Source organism: Phytophthora parasitica, assembly GCF_000247585.1.
Source record: "Phytophthora parasitica INRA-310 unplaced genomic scaffold supercont2.38, whole genome shotgun sequence".
In the NCBI taxonomy this organism is placed as follows: domain Eukaryota; phylum Oomycota; class Peronosporomycetes; order Peronosporales; family Peronosporaceae; genus Phytophthora; species Phytophthora nicotianae.
The window spans coordinates 385,043-406,461 of NW_008649024.1; the positions used below are offsets into that span (position 1 = coordinate 385,043).

The 21,419-nt window shown below is 49.8% G+C and overlaps 8 protein-coding genes across 10 annotated transcripts; 4 read left to right on the forward strand and 4 right to left on the reverse strand.

The window, feature by feature from the left end:
- Nucleotides 1-689: 689 nt before the first annotated feature.
- On the reverse strand, nucleotides 690-1,406 carry PPTG_23447 (hypothetical protein; the record flags this gene model as incomplete). The annotated part of the gene is made up of 2 exons (XM_008910668.1): nucleotides 690-845; nucleotides 1,398-1,406. 2 exons carry the CDS (start codon nucleotides 1,404-1,406, stop codon nucleotides 690-692), a joined length of 165 nt encoding a protein of 54 aa, XP_008908916.1.
- Nucleotides 1,407-1,964: 558 nt separating this feature from the next.
- Nucleotides 1,965-2,312, reverse strand: PPTG_23448 (hypothetical protein; the record flags this gene model as incomplete). Its single annotated transcript, XM_008910669.1, has 1 exon — nucleotides 1,965-2,312. One exon carries the CDS (start codon nucleotides 2,310-2,312, stop codon nucleotides 1,965-1,967), a length of 348 nt encoding a protein of 115 aa, XP_008908917.1.
- A 1,141-nt stretch (nucleotides 2,313-3,453) lies between these two features.
- On the forward strand, nucleotides 3,454-4,410 carry PPTG_13223 (hypothetical protein). The gene has a single exon (XM_008910670.1). The coding sequence runs from the start codon at nucleotides 3,470-3,472 to the stop codon at nucleotides 4,124-4,126; it is 657 nt and encodes a 218-aa protein (XP_008908918.1). The 5' UTR covers nucleotides 3,454-3,469; the 3' UTR covers nucleotides 4,127-4,410.
- A 207-nt stretch (nucleotides 4,411-4,617) lies between these two features.
- On the forward strand, nucleotides 4,618-5,217 carry PPTG_13224 (hypothetical protein; the record flags this gene model as incomplete). The annotated part of the gene is made up of 2 exons (XM_008910671.1): nucleotides 4,618-4,817; nucleotides 4,890-5,217. 2 exons carry the CDS (start codon nucleotides 4,618-4,620, stop codon nucleotides 5,215-5,217), a joined length of 528 nt encoding a protein of 175 aa, XP_008908919.1.
- A 550-nt stretch (nucleotides 5,218-5,767) lies between these two features.
- Nucleotides 5,768-15,477, forward strand: PPTG_13225 (hypothetical protein; the record flags this gene model as incomplete). Its single annotated transcript, XM_008910672.1, has 3 exons — nucleotides 5,768-6,902; nucleotides 6,964-7,141; nucleotides 7,209-15,477. The coding sequence occupies 3 exons, from the start codon at nucleotides 5,768-5,770 to the stop codon at nucleotides 14,794-14,796; spliced, it is 8,901 nt and encodes a 2,966-aa protein (XP_008908920.1). The 3' UTR covers nucleotides 14,797-15,477.
- On the reverse strand, nucleotides 14,482-15,415 carry PPTG_13226 (molybdenum cofactor biosynthesis protein C). Its single transcript, XM_008910673.1, has one exon. It carries the CDS (start codon nucleotides 15,378-15,380, stop codon nucleotides 14,826-14,828), a length of 555 nt encoding a protein of 184 aa, XP_008908921.1. The 5' UTR covers nucleotides 15,381-15,415; the 3' UTR covers nucleotides 14,482-14,825.
- An 80-nt stretch (nucleotides 15,478-15,557) lies between the features above and the next one.
- On the forward strand, nucleotides 15,558-18,170 carry PPTG_13227. 2 transcript variants are annotated; one of them, XM_008910674.1, is made up of 4 exons: nucleotides 15,558-15,890; nucleotides 16,140-16,265; nucleotides 16,351-17,856; nucleotides 17,928-18,170. In XM_008910674.1, exons 1-4 carry the CDS (start codon nucleotides 15,663-15,665, stop codon nucleotides 17,979-17,981), a joined length of 1,914 nt encoding a protein of 637 aa, XP_008908922.1. In that variant the 5' UTR covers nucleotides 15,558-15,662; the 3' UTR covers nucleotides 17,982-18,170. The 2 variants fall into 2 exon arrangements, with proteins under 2 accessions (XP_008908922.1, XP_008908923.1); XM_008910675.1 differs by having other exon boundaries at nucleotides 15,558-16,265.
- PPTG_13228 lies at nucleotides 18,148-20,876 on the reverse strand. 2 transcript variants are annotated; one of them, XM_008910677.1, is made up of 3 exons: nucleotides 20,640-20,876; nucleotides 20,489-20,555; nucleotides 18,153-20,408 (listed from the first exon to the last, which is right to left on the reverse strand). In XM_008910677.1, the coding sequence occupies exons 2-3, from the start codon at nucleotides 20,489-20,491 to the stop codon at nucleotides 18,219-18,221; spliced, it is 2,193 nt and encodes a 730-aa protein (XP_008908925.1). In that variant the 5' UTR covers nucleotides 20,492-20,555; nucleotides 20,640-20,876; the 3' UTR covers nucleotides 18,153-18,218. The 2 variants fall into 2 exon arrangements, with proteins under 2 accessions (XP_008908924.1, XP_008908925.1); XM_008910676.1 differs by having other exon boundaries at nucleotides 18,148-20,555.
- Nucleotides 20,877-21,419: the final 543 nt, after the last annotated feature.

A 21,419-nucleotide genomic window follows, 5' to 3' on the forward strand; every position in this document is an offset into this window, starting at 1 on the left:
CCCCCCCCAAAAAAAAAAGCTCAATAAGAGTAAGACTCTGTACGTTTTCTAGGGAGTCATGAGAGCGTTTTACGCTGGTAAACTGTGGAAACATTTTCTTGCATGGCGTAGGCTCTAAAACCAGAACTACACCCAGACTGTGCAGCGGGCAGGTTAGGAAGCTCGTTGGATTTTTAAACAAAGAAACGCCTTGGAGCGTAGCTGTCTTCACTCGTTTAAAACGAAGAAACAGAACACCACCTAAATTGACGTTTACATTAGTAATAATACATAAAAGTTAAAAAAAAAAAGTTACCAGGTAAGATGGATAGTTGCTGCTTTTCAACTTGTTCGGCATCCGAGCTGCGGCCATACAAGTATCATATCAATATGACCAGTGCAGCGTCAAGGTACTCGCATTTTGGCGTGGCCGTCGTATACAGTATGCGGATGATTGCTTCTAATCATCTTTTGAGCATGGTGGCGCTTTCTCGTTACCACCCTCGTGCCGATTGCTGCAGTATTTGTTGAGGCCTGACAGAATCTTCTGCAGCTGGGGTTTAGCTATTCCACCTTGAAGAGGGTATTTTTCCACAAGCCAGTTCTTAACGTTGCCATAGCAAGCTTAAACACGTATTCGTAGCTAATATCTTGTCTTGAGATCTAGCTAAAGAGAATGCATATTTGTCTAACATTACACGCAGCACTTGTCAGAGTATATAAGTTGAAAAGCGGTAGATGGCTCCATGCTTTCGGTGGCCAGGAAGGTGATGAAGGAGTTTATCGCTGTGGATCGGGCCTTCTTGCAGTTCGCGGGGGCCAGGGACGCGATCGACATCACCTCTGCTCTCCTTGGGCTTTAGCTTCTAATTTTAAAGTGAAACATCCCTACCATCGACCGGGTCAGAAACTGATGAGTATTTTTTAAATGTGTTAATATTGAAGTTTGTATTCAATACATAATATTTTAAAATTATTCCTACTAAATATGGAGGAAATTCTGGAAAAACTGCTCCAATTTTAAATCAGGTTACTGTTGGCTAAAATTCTTCATTTTAATGATTTTGATTGGTGCAAACTTGCGGTTCGGGGGTTTGCATAGACCTGTGCGGTTGGAATGTTGTGATTATTACCCCATATCCGGGACTGCTAGTGGAGTTATGTGTCACTCATTTTAACTCAGTAGTAATTTCAGAAAACTGAACATCTATTTCAAAAGTACATCGATTTGTTTAGAAACCGCCAGATTTGTACGGCGTTTTCTCTAGAAGTGCGAATGGTCACCGGCAACCTCGACCAGTATCGACCAGTAAGCTGAGGGGATTTCTCCCGGAGGAACGGGCTCGTCCTGCACAAGCCGTGGAAGCAAAGTGGGAAGTGGTCCTGGTGGCTAAAACACCTTTTGAGGATTTCCATACTTCGTTCATGCGCATGTGGTAGATTGTTACCGACAATGCTGAACAGTAAAAGCTCTAAATGATTTCATTTGCATGAGCGCGGAGCGATTCTGAACATTGTATATCAAGGAAGGGCTGACGTGCCTCATTTAGTAAATATCTAACAGGATTTCTTGTTACGGTCTGATGAAGCTCGAGTCAAGCACCACCATCTGAACTCCGCACGGTTGCATGCGTCAGCCTTGCCATCTCCGTTCAAGTGGCGGCATCAACGAATTTCTACGAGCGACCAAATGGTATGAGCAATGTGCGGGTCAAACTCGACGTGCAGTTGTGAGACCGTATCCTTGAGATCCCATCCGATTTCGCTTAAATGCGGATATTGTGGCTGTTGGCGAGCGAGGTTGTGGCCAAGCCTTCACATGAGGAGATCTTGGTACATATATCATGGTGCCCAGGCAGAGGCGATGATCAAGATAGTCCGGCTGGCAGTGGATGACCAGACGCGGTGACCAAGCTATCCTTGCTAGCCACATGTAGAAGGGCTGCTTCTACAGAAGTGCATCTACTTCGAAGGTACAATAAACGTCAACTACTTCGTTTAATGTACATAGCTGGCAATTTACGTGGCGGCAACTTGAACAAGATGGAGCTTGCGATGTGCGTCGTGACGCCGCGAGCCAACTTATGGGGCGATTCCAAACCGCCGATCCGCAGAAAGAGAGCGCGCGAAGAAGCAAGATCCTCCCACTGGGACTCTCCAGAGCGGACAAGATTGTCAGTGGCAACTCGGTCAAAACGAAACAATGCTTCCCTCAATAAGTTCACCCAACTACTTCCTATACCCTTGCGTATCCGATATCCGTCAAAGTGTTCTGCAAGCAAATAAAACACTGTGATAATCCATCTACTCTCAAAGCACACCTCTGGACACATCAAGCTTATCAAGGGGTAGCACTGTACTTCGAAGTATCAATTGGCGAAAATTCTTTTTAACTGGGGGCGGTTGAAGCAGATTGCCATCGATGTTCCTCTCAACTCAGAGAAAAGCAACAACAGCTAGGTGGTTCCGACGCTGCTTTTTCGTCTGGAAGTCCCGAATCGGGACAGTATTGCTGGTCAAGTTAAGCTCTCGGAGAGATCCCGCCCGTTTCAGTGCTAGGCTTGTGTCCCTGCAATTTGCAGTGCAAAATCCAAGCTTCGGCTCGCCTTGTCTGCCTTGTACCACGCCTGCTCTCTCTAATGCAACCTCTCTCAACTGTCGATTCGCCTCGTTTGCTGTCTGCCGCAACGTGTTGCAACTTGCAACTTGCAGCGCCGCGGTGGGTGAGAATCCTGTTGACGAGCAAGCGAGTAGCCGACCACGACGACGATGTTCGATACTATCGGAGACATGAGTGTCTGTTTGCTTCAGCAAACTCTGCCGGCGCGAACGTACGCTGTAGCGGTGTCATCCTGAGTGAAGCGCGACTAGTACAGTCGGCGACATGTTGGCATGATGATAGATAACTGCAACGATATCCGAAACGGCCGCAATTGTGAAAATCTGAGAAGAAACTGCCCAAAATCATTTCAGAAATCCGATTTTCTTGAATTTCTAACCTACAAATACTGGATACGCTTGCTTTGGACCGCGCAAAAGGTGCATATAATATATGTTATGTACAGTACTGCTCCAATCCTACTATCTACAAAGTAGGTAAATAATACCAGTTCTTAGTGTAGCCTTCCTTGCTGTCTAGCGAATCTACCGCCGCGAGTATCGATAGGCGGCTAGCCGCAACTCCGACGCGCGAATCGTTGTTCGCTGCTCGTGCAGACTTTCCCAAGGCCTATTCTCGCATCACGAATTGCCTCGGAATGAGCAACAGAAACAAGCAGAGCCCACCAATTGCAGCTGCTTTTGAATCACGGGGGCAGTGTTTAGAGCAAATTTGAATGGGAATTTGAATCTTTTCGGCTCTAGCCTAAGATCGGCCCCCCAAATATTCCCGAAAAATGGAAACACGGCCAACATGACGTCGAAACGCACTTCCGTGAGTTCCAGTGGAAGTGCTGCCGCCAGCAATAGCCATCGAACACCATATTCCGACATGACAGTGGCGACGTCAGGCGACGGCGTAGGTTGTCCCAGCGAGACCGCAGCCGCCGGTCTTGGGGCCGTTTTTCGGGCAGATGCTGCTCTCTGTAAAACACGCGCCCTGCTCTGCTTCGTCTGCCAGCTGGTGGGCATTGCCCAACTCTGCAACACAAAGAAGTGCCACACCGTCAAGTGGTGGTGCGAGCGTCCAGCGCAGGGCAGGACAAGACAGGGCTCATTTCTCTTTATCCTTTGTGCCTGCCACTCGCTCCTTTCCCGCAATCCGTTGCCCACCATGACTCAAGTGGAGATCCGTAATGCGAGCCCCATCGGCAGCCCTACCAGTCCGAGCGCCATGGATTCGCCCTGGACCAAGGACGGCACTTACATCATCGAGGCCACGCGCAAGGCACATGCCTGCTGCAAGTCGTGCGACGCCACGATCGAGGCCGGACGCCTGCGTGTGGGCGTCGTGTACCAGCACCGCAACGGCTTCGTGTGCATTAACTGGCACCACGTCGAGTGCTACAAGTCCGTGCGCCAGATCCCACTGAAATGTCTTGAGGGCTTCAGCGATCTCGACCCGCAGCAGCAGAAAGTGGTCGAGAGCTACCACCTCGCAAAGAGCGAGCCGCAGTATCTGCCCAAGGCCCGCACCTGCTCGGCATGATCGACAGGGCTGCCTGGCAGCGCCTCTCTCTATATGTTCGTGCCTCCGCGAGTTTTTGACGTGGCGGTCTAGGATACGTGGTCCTGAGGCCTATGCTAGCAGTGTGCACCGTTGTCAGCGCACCTATTTAAGAAGTACCTTAAAAGAAGTACCAGGTAGTTAGTATCAATATGAACCTCAACATGTCCAAACACACCCATTCGAAGCTTGCTTGTTCATGCCGCTACCGTCACGCATGAATAAGATGCCGGGCAGGCAACTTCATAGCTGTCCATGTATTCTTATTTAGAGGATGTCCATCTATTTATTCGGAATTGCTTGGAAAACACGAGGTTTTCCGGCTAGGATTCACGAACTTTCGTCAATCTATATTTAATGACCTCTATGTTACACTATTGAATAATAGAGGGAGTGCTTGTCTATTATTGTTTTCCGGCTCGAGGTCTAAGACTAGCAGCACGAAGAACTCTAGTCGAGTTGTAGTGCCAGCCATGGACGTGCAGATGGAGGACAACGGCGGCGCATCGCACGAGGAGAAGTTCCGCGTGTACAACGAGGCGCTGGTACACGCGGCTACGTGTCCCGAGTCCAAGTGTGAGGCGCTCAACGGACGTTGCCACAAGGTCAAGGTCAGTATCGACCACTTCGTGCGATGCTATGGTGCTCGCCGCAAATATTCCCCCATTGAGAGGTGCGCATTGTATAATATCTACTGTATACACCCCGATTTAAAGCTGTGATGCTGCTACTTACTACTCTATAGCTGCGAGATGTGCTCCAAAATCTGGGGCCTGCTTTGCTTCCACGCCAAGACGTGTCAAACGCCACTAGGCCAGCACTGCGCCGTCTCGCAGTGCGATTATCTACGCGACAAGATTGCACGCAAGCGAGAGAGCGATAGACGCGAGCTGCAGGAGGCCAAAGCCAAGATACAGGACAAGTTCGAGGAGTGGCCCGTGGAGCGACGCATAGCGCAGGTGGAGGCCGACAGGCAGCAGGTGATGCAGCTCATAGCCGATATCCGCGCGGGGAAGACGCGCCAACCGCAGATGGTACAAGCTCAGCAGCAACCCATGATGTCCATGAGTTGAGAAGATCGTGGGAGAGGAGAAGAATGTTATGCGAGGAATTCTAGCCGAAGACTGATGAAAACCGACTGAGTCTCATGTCTCGTGACGGTGCTGCATTTTTTGCCCGAGTTGCAGCTGTGGAGCAGGAGAGTCAAACGCAGGGTTGGTCTCGAGGTCTCGAATGGAATGTTATTTGCTTTTTATTTTTTTTATTATTTGTTGTCAATAGTTTTTGTATTTTTTTATGATATCATAGACTGGAGTACTTGGTAGACTTCTTCGCTTAGCTCTGGTTACTCATCAGTACGGTCGCGTTACATGCGAGCATGTACGCATTGACATTTTGCGGTGATGCAGGTGCTGTCGAGCAAAGCACTCTGCAGAGGCGGGCGGTTGTGGGATGAAGCGACGAGACCTGACAAAAGGTCCGGTGCCAATATTGGAGCACTGCAAGAAACGAACGGGCTCTTGGTCGGTTATCGCATCAAGAGGAGGCACTTGCGACTGCAATCACCTGGGGACAGAGGGGGGGCCCTAGGAGCTCTACTTCAGTAGCCTTGTCTTAGACAAGATGGCGACTATTTACCGCGTTGGCGAGCGAGTTGACGGCTTGTACGATGAAAATACCGACGACATGTGGTATCCAGGGCGAATACGCAGCGTTCATCAAGGTGAGAGCGTAGACGGCGACACTTTTGAAGTGTTATATGACGACGGAGAGGTCGAGACGAATGTTCGTCCTGAATTCCTTCGCCAGCACGTATCTGGCACCATTTGTGTTGGAACTCGCGTGTTAGGTCGATACGACGGCGGAGAGGAATTTTACTCCGGCCAGATTTCTGACGTTCAGGAAAATGGAAAATATACCATAGCGTACGATGATGGAGAAGTGGAAGTGGACGTACCGATAGAGTACATCATGGAGCCCAAGGAAGAACCAGACGAAGCAGCAGAGAACGAGGAAAAAGTTCCAAGTAGCACTTCAACTAATGCACCCAATGAGCCAGAACAACAGCAAGATATTGAAATGGAGGAGCCTCAAGATTTTCCTAGTGATGCACAGGAAAATCAAGAAAGTGAACCGAATGAACCGAAGGATTCCGAACCAGAGAGGTTTTTTTACTCTACTAATAAACAAGAGCCGTACGTGGATCCACCCCAGCCTGCCCATCATAACGAAGAGGATTCAGAAGCATCGTCTACAGAAGTATCTGCAGAGCGTGTGTACATCATCGACTCGCTTGAATTACTGGAGAAACGACTTGGTGATGCAGCGTCTGCGAAATCAGTTCTTTCCACGTTGGTTAAGCACATGCGGGCGTATCCTCAAGTCACCGCAGACTTGGTGCATGAACGCGGTGGCGAACGGTTGATCATTGACGCGCTCAAGTGTCATCAGTCACATGCTGTTATCCAGTGTTACGGCTTCGTTTTGCTACGCAGACTCTGCTTCTTGTGTGTGAAGAGCACGCATTATCTGCTTCGTAATGGGATTGTGGAGTTGGTGATCCACGCCATGAACGCGTTCGCAGAAGATGCTATTCTGCAGGCCTCAGCTTGTGGAGCGCTAGCTGTATTTACGAGGGTTCACGCTGGTCTGAATAGTCTCATCGAGTTCCAAGTGGCTCAGTTGGTATTGTCTACTCTCATTTACCACAAAACCTACAGTGTTCACACACGACAAGTGCATTATTACGGATGTGAAGGTAAGACATTGCATAAAGTTTTCGAGGAAAGTGCTGATCACAACTTTTTTATCGTGTATAGTTTTACTGGAGCTGTGTGAGTTGGACGACTTGCAGACTCTGAATTTGCTGTGTGGCGAACAGGAGGAGAAGTTTACAGGCGACATGTCTCCCATTTCGCTTCTTCTCTTCTTGTTGCGTCAAGGTCTTTCACTCGATGACAAGAAAGCTTGCTGTGCAGTTGGCAGTTTACTCATGTGGTACGCTCAGCAGCAACTATGGATCTTTAAGATGTAAACAATTAATATTTTTGTGTATTATTTCCAGCTTGGCAGCTAGTGGCAAACGCGCGGCTGCTTCAATATTGACTCTTAACGGATTGTCTGAGCTTTCAACTGTCATGGCAAGGTACCCAACCGAGCCGAGTATTCAGAAGTATTCAGCTGCTGCTTCCAAGCAGATTGCGCTGTGCAGTGTCCGACAATCGCCAACAAAGAGAATCAAGGACACAGCTAACGAGATTTTACGAGAAACCGAGTCACTAGAAACCCCAGTGGAAAAGGCCCACACAAAGAGAGCTGTTCCCAGACGTTTGACAGGCGCTGGAAAGCGAAAGACCAAACCTTCCAGCGGCTATGGGGCTTCAACTCACTCACGTGGTACTGCGTACAGTTCAAGTACGCCTTATCGAAATACTCAAGCGTTCTCCAAAGCTTCGTCTCCATGCGTACAAGCTGGTGATATCAACTCTTTCAGCTACTCCGCACCTCAGCCAAGCAGTCTGGTCATTCTCGATGGTGGTTTTGGCAGCGATAGTGGCTTCGGGTCGACCAATAAACGCAAGCAGTCAAGAGAAGACCGACAAACGGAGCTCTTGGAAGCCTACGGGGTCCACGGAATCCCCAGTAATAGTAGACAGTATGGAACCAAGCGACGACAACTACGAGCACATCTTGCATCTGCCGAATCAACGTGGGCAGCACCTCACCAGCATCTTCCGTCTACCATTAAACCCCTATCTAGTCGATCGAGTCATTTAGACCACGAGTCTGAATACTCACAAGGGGATTTCATACCGAATCGACAGACTAGGTGGGAATACGCTGAGAACTCGACTTATGAGCCTCAAGTCAGACAGCCACGAGGTGCCAAGAGGAAGAAGAAAAATCCAAGTGCTCGCACTGCGTTCCAAGTGAAAGTCGAGAGTGACAACCAGTTGCTGGTTTCCAGGGAGACACATGCGTCATATCCGTCACCTCAGCGCTTGGGTGCAGCTACGAAGAGAGCGGCGAAGGCTCGTCAGAAGCGGATCTCGGCTTCAAACCACTCGTCATTGACTGCGAGATCCAACAATCCGTCGTCCGAATCTTTGAACGAGTACGCGACGCACTTGTTTCAAGATAGTGCTGCTCGTGGAGGAACGAACTACATGACAAGCTCCAGATTGACACCACGAGAGAAAGAAGAGATAAGAGAGCGCGAAAGGCTCAGCTTTGCTGAAAAGTTACACAAGATGATTGACAAAGCGAAGTCGAGCCTGGCAAATGGCAACACGACGTCAATGCCTGTTGACTCTCTGTCGCGTCCACAGACGTCGAGTGCAGGTTCAAAATCTGGAAGAAAAACACGAGAAGTGTCTGTTAAATTCTCGGATGATACGCGTCCGAAGGCGAAGAAGACGCGCACAACGGTTAGCAGTACTCCAAATCAATTCAAAGACATTTCTACACCCCGAGAAGCAGTAGAAACAAGACCTGCAAAGCCGATTTCGGAATCGAGTAAGCGTGTGGATGCTCCTTCAGTTCCTGCGGTGTCACGACCAAAGCCTATCATTTCTCGAACTATTGTGACTCCAAAGGTATCTACTGATCGGAAGCCTCGAGCTGTTGCGAAGACAACCAAGCCTGCTCCGACTAAACCTACTGCCAAGCAGGAAGATGAGAAGTCTCAAGAATCTGTTGTGGAGCCCAAACCTATCGAAATTGCTCCGGCCATCGACATGCCAGAGATTAATGAACCACGTCAAGAGGAAGTCGATGTTGTTGCAGCTGAACCTGTGCAGATCCCAGCTCCCTCTATTCAAGAAAATGCTGTGCCAGAAGAAACAAAACCCACGGAGCAGGTAGAACAAGAGGCCTCTAACGCAGAGGTGGAGGTGGATGCCATACCACCGGTTGAAGCGGATACCGCTGAGAATAAGGGTGCTATTGCTGGAGATCTACATGGCACTGATGCTGGAGAGAAGGTTATTGAAGAAGAACCAGCTGAGGAAGAGACTGTCAACGCTTCAGTGGATAGGCCAGCAGCGACAGAAGAAGCCGCACCGGACACTACTGCAGACGCTAAACTATTGCCTGAAGATGCTCAGCAATTGAGTGAGTCTCCGCTCGAAGAACCCAGTGCAGCGGCAGAGCCTACAGACAATCGGTCGAGTGGAGATAGCGCAGTAGTTGATGCTATGTATGGTGATGCGTTTAACGAGTTTGACGACAATGGAGGGGATGAGGAGGAGATGACAGCTGAAGTTGAAGCCGATGCAGACGAAACTCTGAATCCTCCGGCGGATATGCACGCGAGTAAAAGTGGCGAAGCTCTGTATGATGATGGCTACGACGATTTTGATGAGGACGAGGCGCAGGAGGCCGAAGCTGAAGATGCGCCTATTGCAGCTGAAGTTGTTGAGAATCAAGATGAAGAGCCAACGAATACTCAACCGACTGAGATTGTAGCAGATCCCATTGTTGACTTGCCCGGCACGGAAGATAAACAGGTAACAGAAGAGGCCACTCCTCTTCCTGTAGCAGCAGCTGAAGAGACTCCAGCTTTCGCTGAACAAAGTGAAGGAGATGATAAATCCCTGCTTGGTGCCAATGGGGACGAAAAAGGTGACGGCGGTGCTGTTGATCCATCGGGTGGAGATGACTTCATTCCTAGCAACGCCGAAGCAGAGCAGGAACCTGTGGACGTGGATACTGAAGCAGAGGATCACGCACATGCTGATCAAGTAGTTGTGGTTGCTGATGACAACGTCGATACTCCTGCAGATAATGCAGTAGAAGGCGTCCCGGATGGAGAAGAAGCCGAGGGTGTCAATGTGCTAGAGGAACCTGGTGTAGACGTTGCTAGTCCTACGTCGGCGACTGAACCAGTTGAAGCTGAAAATGTAGTGGACGACACTCAGCCAAGTACTCAACCTGAGGACGATACGTCAGTACCCTCTCCTCCGAATGATCCAATGATTTCAACGGAACCTGCTACTGAAGAAGCAACAGCAAATCCAACCCAACCCCAGCAAGATGAGGAGCAGCCGACGGAAGAGGCCAATGTTCGTCCAGTTGAATCCCTTGAAAGTGATAATTCAGCGCCTCCACCTGACCAAGACGAGGAATCCAAGAAGATGTGTACGGATAGTTCCGCTGTTAGTGTTCAATCTGCCGCGTACGAAGAGGACAACTTCGACGATGAAGAGAAGCATCCAGAAGTTGAGACAAGTGAAGCAGTTGAGGGAATTCCTGTCACTGCTTCAACTGAAGAACCAGTTGAAGGGACCGACCAACAACAGCAACAACAAGAGGCGTCAGATAATGCCGCTTTTACTGAAGGGGATAAGTCTCCAGACCCGGTTAGTAGTTCTGCCCAAGAAGAGAACGAATCGAAGACACTAGCTGGTAATAACTCCGAGTTAAGCGTTCACTCTTCTGCCTACGACGACGAGGGTTTTGACAATGGCGAACAAGATGCACCTGTTGGTAATGCGGAGAATAAGGTTATTGAACAGGAACGAAGCGGTGATGAAGTGACTGAGAGCGCTACGATAGATACACCATCCGAGTCTGATGCACCAGTTGATGATGCACCCACTGCACCAGAACATGGCGAAGATGTCAAGCCAGAGGAAACGGCAGAAGATGATAAAGCTACGGCTTCAGCTGAGACCTACAGGGATGAATATTTTGATAACGCCAAGGAAGATGACGCAGTGAAAGAAGCAGCCGAGTCTGTGATGTCTGAGACAGTGGAAGAGCCTTCTGAACCGCAGCAACCAGAGACTCCCAAGTCGGAGGTTGTAGCGGATCCTACGTTGGCTGGAACAGAACCTGAGGTACCTGATACAAAGGGTCAAGAGGAGACTCAAAATGCTCAAGAACCAGTGGTTGATGAACCTGGTGCGACCAACGAAGATGCACAAGCGGAGAATACCACGCCCAATGATAGCGTTGATGTTCCTGCTACATATGATGAGGACAACTTCGATGACGAGGAACCCCATCAAGAAGCAAAGTCAAGTGTAGCAGAGGTCGATCCTGTAGTCGCTCCAGACGATGAAGTGGCCGAGCAACAAGAGCAAGAAGGTGATACCTCAGACAATACTGAAGCTACTCAGAATCCTACTGAAAGCTCCGCTGATCCTCCAGAAGCTGAGGCAGCAGAAACGGCCGTTCCTTCAGATTCTGTGGTTCGGCAAGAGGAAGACGAATCCCGGGTTACCAGTGCACAACCCGAAACTTACGATGATGATGAGTTTGACAAGGGTACAGAGGAAGAAGAAGCAGCACCAGCTAACGATGAGCCCTCGAAATATAAAGACCCAGATATCGTTCAGTCGGAACAGCCCAGTGACGAAGCGGTTAATACTGTAGCAGCAGCGACCAATAATGCTGACGCGCCTGTCGCAGTGGAAGAGGTCGCACCTGAATCTGAACCACAGACAAATACTCATCCAGAGCAAAGCTCATCTGACGCTGCGGTCGATTCGAGTATTGTGCCCGATGTAGTGAACAACTCTGTATCAGGAGTGAAGCCTGAGCCTGAAGTAGCGACTGAAAATCCGTCTGTGGGTGTTGGAGACCAAGTCGAGTCACCTGCATTGGATGAGGCTAACATAGATCCAGCATCTGATAAAGTGGATAACCCCGTACTGGAAATGACACCGTCCGAACCGCAGCCTGCTACCCTGGATGAGCAGCCTAATGATCAAAGTGACTCGACCACCTTTGGAGATAAACCCGATGCAAGCTCCAATGCTCCAGATAACGAACAGGCGGAGAATGTACCGGAACCTGAAGCTCAGTCGGATAAACCAGTTGAGGTTGATGAAAAGCCTGACCAAGGTGCGGATTACACGCAGGGCGATGACGTCTTTGATGAAGACTCTTCAGAGTCCAGAGCTCCGGACAATGCCCTTGTAGAGGCTGATACTTCAGCAAAACCCTCGGTAGATGCTACACAAGAGGAAACACAGTACGAAGGCGCAGACTTTGTCGATGCAGAGAACGATGCATCTGCATTGAAAGACGTGGCGCCTGAGAATGAGCCTAACGCAGATGAAGCCACGGCAGCGAACAGTGCGAGACCAGATGATTCTTCTCCTGCTCAGGCTGAGGAGACTGAACCAGTGAATGACGGATCTGCTGTACCAACAAACGATACCACGAATGATGAAGCTGATGATCTGCCTGCTACAGTCCAAGTGGACAGAGGCCCAGTAGAGACGCCTGAAACAATACCAGACGCTATTGACTCAGCTGTAGGGACAAACGCTCATGCTTCTTCCAGTGTGGATCAAGATACTAGCGATGAGGTAGCAGGAGAGGCCGTGACTAAAGATGAACCTCCAATGTCAAGTTCAGACGCCACAGCATACGAGGAAGACTTCCCTGATGATATCCCTCCGGAAATGAACGAGACAGAAGCAAAAGATGCTACTGCAGTCTCAACCGAGAGTGAAGCCGTTAATAATGACGGTACTCCGGTAGCAGCTGAAAGTCCTACGGTCAATACCTCAGACGCGAGGGTCGATGATTCACCACGACCTTCTGGTAACGTTGACGTAGCTGCTGATTCACCGAGTGATGAGCACTATGACGATGGCTTTGACGAGGAGAATATTGCTCCTGCCATTGATGCGAGTGAACCTAGTAATGGGGGTGACGAGGCGGAACCTGTCGTCACTGCAGATACTTTCGCTTCCGAAAGCGGTTCTGCTGTAGAGACTCCGGAGGATAATATCGTTGCGGGAGACGATCAAGATGAAGCTGTCAACGATGATCTCGCCTCTAAATTAGCTGAAAGTGCCGCACAAGATCAAGTTGAAGTAAAGGCTGAAGAGTGCGATAATGCGAACACAGCTGAAGCGGAGCCAGTTGAAGCTCCAGTGGCGAGTGAACAAATTGCGACAGAGACTAAATTCGTAAAACCCGAGATTGTCGAGACTGTTGGAACCGAGAGCGCGGAGCCTGTTCCAGTGGAGTCTGAGACTGTTGAGTCGGAGAGTGTCGAGCCAGAAGCTGCCCAGACTGAAACTGTGGAGATGCAATCTGATGTTGTCGAGCATGAAGCACCAGAAGCTGCGGCTGTGGAACCGGGCATTGATTCCCAAACCGCAGAGCCAACTACTATGGAGCCTAACGCCGTTGAGTCTGAGGTTGTTTCACCAAAAGCTACAGAGCCTGATGCTGTCGAGACTGAAGCTGTAGGAGCAAAGGTTACGGGTGACTCGGTTCCAACGGAGGAGACTTCGATCGCTAACCCCGTTATTGAAGAACCTACCGCATCGGAAGCTAACCAAGACGAGCTTTCTGAAGAAGCAGTTATTGCCGAGCCTGTTGTGAGCGACGGTGGAGATTTACCTTCCACTAAGGCAGCCGTCGAACCTTCGGTGGATACTCCGACAGATACCAACCATCAGGCTACAAAAGACCCAGTACAAACAGAGGAGATGTATACGATAGAAGATGTCGTTGACTCGAGTCCAAATGAAAAGCCCGTCGAGGACACGACCACCCTTGCCGTTGATGCACTTGCAGCCGAAGTCCCTGCCGAAGTAACTTCAGATGAGCCGCAAGAGCCCATTCAGTCGGAGGCTGAGAACATACTAGAACTTGCTGAATCTGCATCCCCAGCTGACGTTGCTACAGTTGCCGACGATGTAGTTGAGCAAGAAACAGCAGTTCAGTCCAGCGAAGTGGCCAAAGAAGACGTAGCCGAAGTGAGAGACGCATCAACTCCAGAATCAAACGAGCCGATCACATCAACTGAAGAAGCTCAACAGGACCAAGAACCTGACTACACAGAAGCTGATGCCCCTGCTGTGGAACCCCCGATCGTTATGCCGGATGAAAGCACGTCAATAAGCGAAGTGAAGCAGGAAGAAAGCCCCGTTGTCGCCGAATCCTCACCAGAAGAGCCTACGAAACGGGAGACAGCAGAGGTTGCTGAAGCTGCAGAAGAATTGGCAGTTGAAGCTGAACCACCTCAGCCTGAACCTGCCGAAGATACGCCTCGCGCTGCTAGCGAGGCCGACGACCAGTACGACGATGACGAAGCCTACAATGAGTTCGATGATCAGGGGAACGAGGCTCCAATCTCTGTCCCCAGCGTCGAGGTCCAAACGCCAGCCGCACCTGTCGCGACGGAAGCACCAGCTACTGAAGATGAGTACGAGAACGAAAGAAACGAAGAGTTCGAGAACGACGAAGAGTACGAACACGACGACTACGGTGAAGATGAGATGGCGGCTGAAACTCCACGTACAGATCCCGTGGTGCCACCTATGGAGCCCCAGCCTCCAGTTTCTGCTCGCGAGCAAGAGATCGAAGAGGTGGCGGATGCGCCCGAAGAAGTTGAAGACGCATACGCAGACGATCAAGACGAGTACAACAACGAATACGAAGAAGACGACGCTCCTGCTGTCCCTAAAAGCTCTCCATCTGAAGAAGACAAACCCACTCCACAAGCCGAAGCTTCCGCTGACGAGTACGAAGACGACAACGAAGAAGAATACGCCGACGATGAGATCGAAGATAATTCTCCTCCCAAACCTGCTCCAAAAGCGCCAGCCAACAAATCGGACGATGAAATGGAGGAGGAACTGGGCTACGAATCGGATGAGGCATACGCCGACTCGGACGGCTAGATTTTCTCGTCTGACAGTACTTAAAGTATTTATTTATCTACCGAGAAGTCCCTTTTGCCGCCGGTTTTCTCAACTAGACGCGTGCTTTCGATCACAATCTCGTGACTCAGAGCCTTGCACATGTCGTAGACACAGAGGGCGGCTATAGATGCACCTGTAAGCGCCTCCATCTCCACTCCAGTCTTGTGTGTGACCTTCACTTGGCATTCAACATCGATAGCGTCCGGTCCTGTGACCTTCAGACGCACTTGACAGTCGTCCAGAGGCAGCGGATGGCAGAACGGGATGAGTGAGCTCGTCTGTTTGGCGCCTAGGACTCCGGCGATCACTGCGGTGGAAGCAATGGGGCCTTTGGGACCCATTAACTGGTCGTCTCCGAGCTTCTGCAGCTCTGCAAGAACTGACGGAGGCAGGCGGATTGTCGAGCGAGCAGTGGCAGACCGACGCGTGACTTTCTTGGACCCCACGTCCACCATATGAGGGGACGTGCCGTCACGGCTCACATGCGTGAACTTCCATGCGTCATCTGCAGCGCTGGAGAAGGAGCGACGAAGTAGGCGCAACCGCGCAGCGCGTACCAGCATGTTCGGCTCGGTTTATCAATTAAGGGCTAGATATTTAATTTATGAATACATATCTGTAAATTTACATCCTTTGACGTTATTATTCGCTATTTGGAGAGCTCTCTTACTTCCTTTGAATTAACATATTTCAATTATAGCCAGCAATCACCAGATTTGAAGCTATAAATTACAAATACTCATACCTCGTATTATTCCAGGCCCAGACAAGAAGCCAGCCAGACCACGCAAGCGCTTGCTTCCTCGCTTCTCGCCCGCCTCCCAGTCCACGCAGTTCCTCGACCGATGGCTATGGCACAGCTCGCTTCATCCACGGCAAGCGGCGGCGCCAGCTCCGGCCCTGCCTCCAAGCCCAAGACGGAGATCCAGACGCTACTGGGCCAGTTCGACGCGCAGATCAACACGATGATGGACTACCCGGCCAAGGACACGATCAACGCGCTGACGATGCTGGCAGAGCGCACGCAGTTCGCGCCTGAGATTGTTAGCTTCCTCGAGACCAAGATTCACCGGGTAATGAGCCTCCCACATGTGTCAAAAGAGAAGACTCTGCTTCCTCTGTCCTCCCTCTCCTTCTCTCTCTTCGTGTATTATCTATTGGAGGTCTCTTGCTGAGCTGTATGAGGCTCTTGTAACTGTCCTTCTACTAGAACTGTAGCTACAGGCAGAGAGATGGAGAGACTGCACGAAGTCGAGCAACCTTCAATGCTTCATAGTCGAGCTATGGGAAGCTGATACTATTTTGTTATTGTTTCTTCACAGGTTGCGCCCAATTGCAAGCTACCGATCTTTTACTTAACGGACTCTATCCTCAAGAACGTGCGAGGCCAGTACATCTCTCTCTTCGCCGCCAAGATCGTGCCGCTCTACTGCAACTGTGTGCGTCAGGTACGAAGCTTTTCTACTACTTGCCAGTTGATAGAATAATATAATATTTATTAATATTAAAAAAAATAAATTGTATAATATGCAGGTGTCCGGCAAAGACCTCAAGCGCTTCATTCATGTGCTCAATACGTGGGAGACAACGCGGTTGTTTAACAAGGACGCCATCGCGCAGATGCGCGGCGCTGCGAACCGAGCCATGCAACAGGCAGATCCATCCGCTCGGTCGGTACCTGCAAGCATTAACCAAGAGAAGTCGTCTCAACAAACTCGACCTGGTAGTGCTAACTCCAGCGTCAAGCTGGCCCAGCAGCAACAAGACATGGAGCTGCGCTCGCTGCTTACCAAGTTACAGAACGATATGGGGATCCACCCGACCGAGCACATGAGTCTAGAGGAAGTGCGTACGAATAACCCAGACTATTACAACCAGCTGCTGGAGTTCCATGCTGCCTCCAAGGTAGAGCACAGCTCGGCTGATGCTGGTTCTCAGAGAACTAGACAACCGCCTCCACAGCAACAGACTTCAGTGGTTCGAGACCCTCGACACTCGTCTCCTCCCCGTGATCCTCGGGCTCGCGTACAGTCAAAGACTGTGCCTCCGACCCAGACTCGTGCAGAACCACCTCGAACAAGCTCAGTAGTTAATAAGAGTGGCGCAAACGACATCTCTGCCAAATCTTCTAATGTTGCTCACTTGATGCAGCTACTCAAGCGCAAGCAACGCGCTCCGTCGCCACCAAAACCTGTTCAAGAGATCACTAATGACCCACCACGTGCTCCAGACGCTGCTGCTGTCATGTCGATACTACAGAAACTGAAGGGTATGTCCAATGGAGGTGCATCTAACCCACCAATTCCTCAAGTACAGCCCCAGACACCACAGCAACCACAACAACAAGGAGACCAGACTCCTCGCAGTGATAACGCTTCACGGATGTGGTTCAGTGACAAGATTGTGGCTCACAAGGACCGCGTCGAATCGAACGTCCAGAAGCTGTACGCTGCGTTGCCACTGGTGTGTCGGGAGAGTGGGCTTCGCTTCCGTGAACAGGCTCAACTGGACGCTCATCTGGACTTCCTCTTCCAGTATAACCGTGCGCGTAAAGAGCGAGGCAAAGGTGGCGTGTCAAGATCATGGTATCCGGACGAAGACCAGTGGGTGGCTGATTTCTCTGGAGACACTGCGCCACGTGAGAGCACAAGCAGCAGCTTTTTTGACAGGACACAAAAGGAGAATGAGAAGAACGCAGGAGAGCAGGCTTCGTGGGAGAATGCTCGTGTGCCAGTGGACGAGACGATCACACGCTGCCGGATTTGTGGCGAGAACTTCTCAAGAAGCTGGGATGAAGAAGAGGAGGACTGGATGTACACTAACGCGGTCGCTGGCACGATTCATAACACTGGACCCAATGGGAATGAGCAGCAGGATACCATCTTCCACAAGTATTGTTACGACACAGTGATGGCCAACTCGAAGCACGTGACACCGGCACATTTGATCCCCGCAGAACGAGATGTGGCCATGAAGGGAACCGCAAGCTCAGATGATAGTATGAACGACAGTGGCGGCGTGAAGCGGTCGTTGGAAGAGGTACGCAGTTTGTCACTGGAAAGTTTGTATGTCGGGTTATTGACATTGTGTTGGTATTTTTTATATTGTAGGACGACAGTGATAGTGACGGTGATGACGATGTGAAACGCGTGAAGACAGACTGAGATTTTTGAAGCTGGGAGCCTGACCTCGTGTCATGCGGATGTAATGATTAATGAGTACTTTAGCAGTGATCACCTGCTTCAGTTCTCGTCTCTTACCTTTTGCTTCCTCTGTTCAGCTAGGATGGCGTTCAGATATCTACTCAGGACCATTTTTCAACAAATACGACACCTTTTGCATTTTACAGTTCATGTTACGTTTGACTTGCTACAAATATGATTTAACGTTATTCAACAGAACTAGTCGAGTAGAGCAACGGCAGTGGATATGGTGATTCGGTCGGCAGGATTCTGGCAGCACATACGCGCTACCAGATCCCACATCTCATTATTGAAAGCTTCTGGCCGAGGAGGGAGTTTACCTTGAGTCACCTCCGATACGACCAAGTCTTCGTCCATAAATTCACTCCACGGGAATCTCCCGGTCACAGCTTCGATGATACACATGCCGAAGGAATAAACATCGGAAGCGAAGGATGGTCCTCGGTCGTGACCTCCAAGACGCTCTGGTGCCTTCCATCGAATCGCACCGACAGTCCCGGTATTGCCTGTCCAGTTCAACTGTTTGGCTAATGTGCTTAAACCAAAGTCCGTTAATTTTACTTGGTGGTCAGAACTCACGAGGATGTTGTTGCCTTTGAGGTCGCCGTGAATGATGCCGCGCTCATGCAAGTACTGGAGCCCTCGAGCAGCTTCGCATAGGCATCTCCAGGCGTCGGAACGAGATTTATGCTCGACTTCCCATTTCTTGAGATATTCATTGAGGGTGCCTTCACTCGCGTATTCACACACGAAGAATGGTCTTTGCTCTGTTCGGTTTACAGGTTCATCCAGACTTCGTGTCGAGGTTTTGCCAACGTGACAGGCTCCGTAGAGTTTGATGACGTTCGGGTGGTTAAGAGAGAACCAAATATTCGCTTCACGCAAGAAAAGCTTTCTGTCGCTTCGAAACAAACACTTGACAGCGACACTGGCGTTGAGCCATTTGCCATGATGAACAGCTCCAAAAGACCCGGCGCTGATTCGACTCCCAATCTCAACTTCGTAACGAGGAATAAACCACTTTGGGCTTTGTCGAGAGAGTCCCACAATACTTGAAGCTGTCCGTTCAATCGCCCAAACCTTGTCCGTGGTCTCTTCAAACAACCTCTCCACGGACAAATTCAACTTCGGATCGTAACTTTGCGAATATCTCACGATGCTGGATGCATTCTTCGTTGATTGATGTACTTTTCGATTCCAGAAACGCCTGCGGGGTTTGTTGCTGTGGAGCTGCTTCATGGCGTTACCAGCGTCGTGGATGATAATATCATCGGCGCATGTTTCTTTGAGGAGTCCCCATTCCTTGTGCTTAGAGAAGGCAGGACACAGTGTCAATGCTGGGCTGGCATTTCGCTGCTGCTTCTTCAAATTCACGCTGGGGGAGGTCACACGAGATGAAAGCAGCTCTCCACCGGGACGCACCACCTTTCTCTCATTCTCGGTGGAGAATAACCGCCCAAATTTGCGCTCATCAAGGAACTGACGAATATGAACAGTTCCAAGCTGGATGTCTTGACTCACAACCGAATTCTTCACATTTTGCGCACTCTCGTGTACCAGGAAAAGATCATTCCCGACGTGACACGCACCGAACAGCTTCGCCACATGAGGTTGATGCAGATCCCACCAGGCCGAAACTTGTCGAATACAAGACTCCTCGCTTTGAGTTAGACACTCCACGTCAACTTTAGTGCCTTGCCATAGATTCTCTCGAGTTTCGTGGGCCGGGACAAACCATTCCGGGACAGTCACCACTGTTAGACCGGAGAGTTTAACACACGCATGATATACGTCGATGATAACGCTGTACTCCAAATCTGTAAACGTTTCATCTCCGTGTTTCTGGATATCGTACACCAGCAATGTCAATATCTGTAGCTGCTGCTGTTGGTCGCCCAACATCTGCATCAACAGATTTTTGTTTGCCACTATTTTTTGAAATCTCGTCATGCGCTCCTGACGCTCTTGTCCGAAAACAGTCTGCCATTCAATCATGCTGTGAGATTCTTTGATGCCGTACATCTCCAACGCGACGTCTAACAGGCGATTCAGCTTTAAAATATGCTGCACGATGTACCCAGTCTGCGCCAACTGAACGAGTACATTCGACTCGTTTTCGTATGCGATGACAGCTACAACCTGATCGCTCACAGCGTCAATGATGCCCTGCAACACTTGGCGCGACCTGTGACTCATCCGTGGACCGCCCAGCACTTCCGGAAGCCACACGTTGGTCAGATTTCGAGCACGAAAGTCTTCGAGCGCCATGCAGCGAGCCACAAGGTGGTCACCAATGCGATCGGGCGTTAACACTCCCAAAATCTCCGATCGGTGCCGTCGGGGACGGTGCTTGGAACTGGACCACTCCTCCCAACGACGCGACGTTCTCTGCGAGTGGGGCATATTGGGTTACGATTCTGCTACTTCGTAGCCTGCTTGAAATGCAATGAGCAACGTTTGGTGCTTACCATCGGTCACTGTAACCCGACGTGCCGGCGGTTAGTGGATAGGCTTCAACCTGCACCATGCGTGTTTCTATGTGGAGCACTAGGATAGTTGAGGGCCTCAACTTGAGGGTACTTCCGTCAAGATGCTGCAGCTGTGGTGGGATGCACTTACAGGGTGGTTCATTTTGCAGCGAATATAACGAAGTTTGCTGCTCTGTCGGTCATGATAAGGTCTGCTATAATAGCCATGCAGCAGGTTGTGAAAATGGCGACCAAGTGTACTCGTACTAATAATGTGGGAGTTGAGTGAATGGATTGTATTCACGGAATCTTCGTTGTTTTCAAAACCAACAGGTTCGTTTCACTGACTTCGAGTATTGGGGTCGGCTTGGATGTCGTTCACTTGCATCCAAATTGTCTTTGGACGACTGGATCGATCTTCAGCAAACACTGGTCGCTACAAAGAAGATGGCATTGCGTGTCTAGGTCATCTCATGTTTGCATCAATTCTTAAGAGTATAATGGATATAAAAGGATGTATTTTATTAAATATGAGAGTTCCATCAATATAGGTTGTTGGTTAGTAGTTTACATTATTATTTGAAATCAACATGTTAATAGGTTCTTGGTTAGTAGTTTACATTATTATTTGAAATCAACATGTTAATCGAACCACTTAAGGTGCGTTAGCAGAGGCCAAGTGTTTCAATAGATTCACGCGGTAATGAACAATAAGTTGGCCAGGAAATTCGTTGCTCATTACCGCGTGAACCTATTCAGCGGCCTCCGCCAACACTTTTTAGCGGGAATTGTGACTTCCGGTGATATTTTGAAAAGCCAGTACCGTAAGTTATCCGATCAATCAAGTTAAAAAATCTAACCATTTACCGTAGTCACAAATACTGATTAACAACAAGTATCGGTCAAGTTCGGGATCAATCTAAACTATCAA

What these genes read in the sequence shown, in the direction of transcription:
- PPTG_13228 (XM_008910676.1), bottom strand. Translation starts at nt 20,423, where the DNA reads ATGCCCCACTCGCAGAGAACGTCGCGTCGTTGGGAGGAGTGGTCCAGT.
- PPTG_13227 (XM_008910674.1), top strand. Translation starts at nt 15,663, where the DNA reads ATGGCTATGGCACAGCTCGCTTCATCCACGGCAAGCGGCGGCGCCAGC. An exon ending in TCGAGACCAAGATTCACCGG is followed by an intron (nt 15,891 to 16,139) that starts GTAATGAGCCTC and finishes GTTTCTTCACAG; the next exon opens with GTTGCGCCCAATTGCAAGCT. An exon ending in TGAAGCGGTCGTTGGAAGAG is followed by an intron (nt 17,857 to 17,927) that starts GTACGCAGTTTG and finishes TTTATATTGTAG; the next exon opens with GACGACAGTGATAGTGACGG.
- PPTG_13226 (XM_008910673.1), bottom strand. Translation starts at nt 15,380, where the DNA reads ATGCTGGTACGCGCTGCGCGGTTGCGCCTACTTCGTCGCTCCTTCTCC.
- PPTG_13223 (XM_008910670.1), top strand. Translation starts at nt 3,470, where the DNA reads ATGACAGTGGCGACGTCAGGCGACGGCGTAGGTTGTCCCAGCGAGACC.